This window comes from Arachis duranensis, chromosome 4, assembly GCF_000817695.3.
Source record: "Arachis duranensis cultivar V14167 chromosome 4, aradu.V14167.gnm2.J7QH, whole genome shotgun sequence".
NCBI lineage: Eukaryota > Viridiplantae > Streptophyta > Magnoliopsida > Fabales > Fabaceae > Arachis > Arachis duranensis.
Genome location: NC_029775.3, coordinates 105,412,324 through 105,417,578, shown reverse-complemented (window position 1 = coordinate 105,417,578; position 5,255 = coordinate 105,412,324). Strand labels below are relative to the sequence as shown.

Sequence of the window (5,255 nt, the reverse complement as noted above, 5' to 3'; positions counted from 1 at the left end):
GGGGGCGTGCTGCCTGGAAGCCCGTGACGCCCGCGGAGTTCCAATGCTGCTGACGCAGCACGCAGGGGGCGTGGTGCAGCCTGCCTGCATGCAGGGGACAGCCCCCCCTCCTCCGGGAACCAGCGCAAGTGTCCTCCTCCATGGGCATATATATAGTCATTGTTCTTCTCCTCCCATGGCTTCACACAGAAAGCATAAAACAAGAGAGAAGGTGAGAAAGAAAGAAGTGTATCGTGTAGAAGAGTGTGAGTGATAGTGATCAGTATTGAAGAGGAATAGTGAGTATATTAGTGAGCTATACGGTGAAAGAAAAAAAAATTTAGTTTAAGGGTGTAAAAAAAATGGTACGTAATTATTTGACGCCAGAAGAGCATATTATCAACTATTTGGATCATCCCATTTATGTAAGTTGGTAGATTTAAATTTTTTTTTCTGTGTTTAAAGTTTATTTATTTTTTTATGTATTTCTATTTTTATGTATATGTATATTTGTAATGAGAATAATAATAATAATAATATTATTGTGTGTATTTTATAAATATTTTATAATTATTTAAAAATATAATAATAATTTTTATAAAATAAACCTTAGTACTACTATTACTACTACTCGTTCCGACGTAATAAAATAATATTATAAATATTTTAATAATATTTAATAATATTTAATAATAATTAATATATTTATAAGGATTATTATTTAATTAATGTAACAGATATCTTTGTTGATGCAGCCTAATAGGAATTTGTTGGTGCGTAAACTGGATCCGCCACAGACGTGGAATCCGATGGTGGAGAACTATTTACGCGCCACGGGATTCTACCACGTCTCAAGAATTGGAGTCATAAGAGGATTTCACCCCATGTTAGCTGTTCTGGTTGAAAGGTGGAGGCCTGAGACCCACACATTTGTGTTGCCGATCGGTGAGGTTACAGTGACATTAGAGGATGTCGCTAATATATTCGGCCTACCCATTGATGGAGAGCCTGTCAGTGGATGGACAGACAGTAGTAACGACTTCGTTCAAAGTCAGGGCATAGCGGTATTCGGTCGTGTGCCATCAGTCAGTCAGAATGCAAAGTCTTATATAAAGCTGGGTTGGGTTCGACGTATTAGAGACGCAGAGCTGTTGGACACTGAGGAGTCCATTAGGCGATACGTCAGATGTCAGATCTTCTGTTTGTTAGGATCGACTCTATTCACGGACAAGTCGACTGCATATGCCCATGCGAAATATCTACCATTGCTTCGCGATTTCGAGCGGATCCATACTTATAGTTGGGGGTCAGCATGTCTGGCACATCTTTACAGAGCACTATGTCGTGCATCACGATATGATACAAAGGAGATGGATGGCCCTTTGAACCTGTTGTTTGTTTGGGCATGGGAGCGAATGCCGTGTCTTGCTCCCGTACCGAGACAAACACTTCCACCGGCCGAGATACCAGTCGCCAAGAGGTAATAAGTCTTATTTTAGTTATGTGTTATATTCATGGTGGATGTTTGACATATGATGAGTTATTTAAATGTTTTGAATTAACTATGTTTCAGATGGAGTCATTCGGAACGGACCACAGCGTGGTCATCGAAGACCGTAGAGACATTCAGGCATGATATAGACTACATGCAGGAGGTAAATAGTTATGTTTCTTCTGCATCGTTTCTTCAATCATTATCGTTAGGGTTCTAATATACCAATAATACTGTGGCAGTTTGAGTGGCGGCCGTATGACGGGTTGATCGTCCCCGACGACTTGCATCCCCATCTTGAGGTGTGTGACGTCGTTGCTCCGTTGTTGTCGTTCGAGTGTGTCGAGTGGCACCCTGCGGACCGAGTGATGCGTCAGTTTGGATACGTACAACCTCCTCCGGGGGTACCCAGGGATATTCCAGTTGACCAGCATTGCATTGTTCTACGTGGAGTGCAGCTTCATGACTGGACAGTTTTGCATGGGGCATGGATAGTGGAGTGGGCCAACAGGCGACACAGCCGACTGCGAGACCTGCACCTCCTTCCGACATGGGATTTTTTACCGACGGCTGAGTACCGGGATTGGTACATGCGCTCCTACGGACATCTGTTGAGATTGACGGCGTACGTTCCTCATCATCCACAGCCACCTGTCCCACAGCCACCTGCCCCACAGCCACCTCAGCATGCAGTGTTTGAGCCGTTTCCTTATTATATACCACAGCCACCGGCCGACAGTCATGGCAGCCACCACTCTCAGCAGTCCCAGCACAGCCTCCACTCTCAGCATCATGATCCCATACTTACCATTCCTTCCGGTCATGATTGGTTTGACTTCTGCAGCGACGGACCCGGAGATCAGCAACTACAGCATTGGACTGACGCTGGTTTGGGTGGCTGGTCAGATTTTAGTAGTATCCCTTCACCGTCAGTGCCGGCTGATCCACGTAGGGCATCAGTAGATATGGGACATGCTTTGCGGGGTCGAACTTCCCACCACACGTCAGAGAGTGCGTCATGTGAGTTAATGCACTCGACAAGGTTCGTTGTCATATGGCCCCATCGATGTCCCTTGTCGAATGCCAATACCCAATGTCTGAGTCCAATGGAATCGCACCACCTGGCATATGCCTCGCCTCGCTCTTCCAACCTCTTATAGTTGATATTGTACTCCTCCACCGTTCTTGAATAACCTATGTTGACAATAAGCTTTTGCAAGTGAGGGACTTTGAATGCCCTTAAGAAGTTACTGCCGATGTGTCTTATACAAAACATCCACCATGCTCTTGGAGGTTGCCAGTCGCCACCGGAACGATTTACTGCTGCCCGTATTGACTCATGTCAGTCTGAGATCATACCCACGCCATCTTTTCTAACAACATACATTCGCAGATTCCTGAGAAAGAAGTGCCACGCATCAGCTGTCTCTCCTTCCACTAACGCAAAGGCGATAGGCACAATGTTCTGGTTCCCATCTTGTGTAACAGCGACTAGAAGTGTACCTTTGTATTTTCCGTATAGGTGTGTGTCGTCAACCTGAACCAGGGGCTTGCAATGCCTGAATGTCCTAATGCATGGATTGAAACTCCAAAATACACGATGAAGTATTTTTACACCTTGCGCCTCCTCATTCCCGTTGTACAGTGGTCGTGTTTCTATTTGGACAACTGAACCTGGCATCTTCTGCACCATGACCGAGAGCCACCATGGCAAGGCTTGGTAAGAATCCTCCCAACCACCAAAAACGTTGGCTATGGACTTCTGCTTTGCCAACCAAGCCTTTCGGTAACTAATGGTATAGTTGAACCTTGACTGGACTTCCGCAATTACAGATTTCACCTTGATGGACGGGTCCGTCTCGACCAATGGCTTTATAGCATCAGCAACTGTATCTGAGTCCAACTTGGAATGATCTTGTGAAATCGCTCCGACCGTGCACGTGTGCCTACCGTTGTATCTTCGTATCTCCCAACAACCTTTTCTCCGTATCAAGCTAGCTCGGATAAGCCAGTCACATCCACGCCCGTACATCTTGCATTTTGCATAGAACGTCTGTGGCTCAGACTCATACACCTCATAGTCAACTCCTTTGGCAATAGTGAAACTTCTAATTGCTGCGACGACCGACTTTCTAGAGCTGTATTCCATTCCAATCCGGAACTCCCCGTCCTCAGCATCGGCAACGCCTATGTCAACAAAATTAAAAAATAGTAAATAAATTTAAAGTTAAAATTTAAAATATACATATCTTTACTAACATTTTCAGTTTACTAAGCTATTTTAATTTTCAGCAGCTCGGTTAGACCAGTTTTCATCGGTTCATTTCCGGTTTCACCGATTCATACTGGTTCGTTTTCTTATTCTGTTTAATTAACGGACCGGACCGGTTTAATGTTTGGTTCACCAATTTTTCGGTCAAACCGGCCGGTCCGGTCCGGTCTAGTCCGATTCGGTCCGGTCCGGTCTGGTCTGGTCCGGTCCGGTACGGTAAAGACAACACTGTTTATTACTCAAACGAACATATAAACTGACAAAAAAATATTATTTCGTCACCACGTACCTATGTTTGTATATTCCAGAAACTCGGGGGCATGCATGGCCTCGAGATCCAACTCACGCATAAAAGGTGGAACGTCCATCGGTTGACTGCTCGGCGGACCCACCACTACATTCTCTGCTGCTGTGCATTCATGGCCTCGAGATCCAACTCACGCATAAAAGGTGGAACGTCCATCGGTTGACTGCTCGGCGGACCCACCACTACATTCTTCGCTGTCACTATTCATTCCTTGGTACACTGCAGCTCTATCATCATGTATATCTATATCATTCTGAACCGCCACTGCCTCTACAGTTTCAAAATCAACATACACCTCAATCTGTGGGTGTCGCATCTGAGTCTCCCGGTGAATTTGAAACATCCTCTGCATACTCGCATCATCAGTGATCGGCATGGCATCAAACTATATTAGACCACCAAAAACCACAACCGGATTCCGGTACAGAATTCTGCTCACTCTCATTAACGTACCATTATCCATGCTTTGACAGAGGCCGTTCTGCAGCTCCATTAACGTCATCGTGCATGGAACCACAAACAAAAACGGATTCTGGGACACAAACCTCACTCCCTCATGAGTATTACGTACTATCTCACCGTTGCGATACACCATCAAATTTGCGGTGCCCTCCATTACACCAACAACAGCCTCAAAGAATCCTCACAACACACTCAAATCTGACTCAATATGAAAAACACTCTCGAGCTCCACCTTATATAGAGCATTGCTGCCTGCCTCAACCAATCACGCTTTGACACGTGTCAGAACGCCCCCACGTGCTGAGTCATCACGCCCCCCACGTGTTGCATACTTGGACCAATCATTCTTCGCCACGTCAGCACGCCCCCCACGTGCTGACCCACCATGCCCCCCACGTGCTGCACCTCGGGCCTATCAAACTGCGCCACGTCAGCACGCCCCCTGCGTGCTGCTTGGGTGGCTCAACGGCAGCATGCCACCTAGTCTCCACGCTCCCTGCGTGCTGCTTAGGTGGCTCTCCACGTGCCCCACGTGTTGAAGGCACCACGCCCCCTGCGTGTTACCCCTTCTTCTGACACGTCCACCCGTTTGTAATACACACTGCTCCTCCATATTTACACAATACACCAAAATACTTTCCATATTCAAATTAATGAGCTTCATTCTATGGTTATAAAGTATAAACTTACAATATAGTAATATATTTTTAATTGTTATACTAAAGAAAAAAAATACATATTAA

General features: G+C 45.6%; 1 protein-coding gene across 1 annotated transcript; it reads right to left on the bottom strand.

Moving 5' to 3' along the window:
* Positions 1–2,813: 2,813 nt before the first annotated feature.
* On the bottom strand, positions 2,814–4,111 carry LOC107485470 (uncharacterized). Its single transcript, XM_016106004.1, has 3 exons — positions 4,033–4,111; positions 3,894–3,971; positions 2,814–3,658 (listed from the first exon to the last, which is right to left on the bottom strand). Exons 1-3 carry the CDS (start codon positions 4,109–4,111, stop codon positions 2,814–2,816), a joined length of 1,002 nt encoding a protein of 333 aa, XP_015961490.1.
* Between the last annotated feature and the right edge of the window lie 1,144 nt (positions 4,112–5,255).

Bases quoted from the DNA above. Each gene is read 5' to 3' on its own strand.
- LOC107485470 (XM_016106004.1), bottom strand. From the start codon at position 4,111: ATGGACGTTCCACCTTTTATGCGTGAGTTGGATCTCGAGGCCATGCAT. The intron at 3,972-4,032 runs GTACGTGGTGAC...AGTAATAAACAG, and splicing joins TCTGGAATATACAAACATAG to TGTTGTCTTTACCGTACCGG. The intron at 3,659-3,893 runs GTTTGACCGAAA...TTGTTGACATAG, and splicing joins AGACCGGACCGGACCGGCCG to GCGTTGCCGATGCTGAGGAC.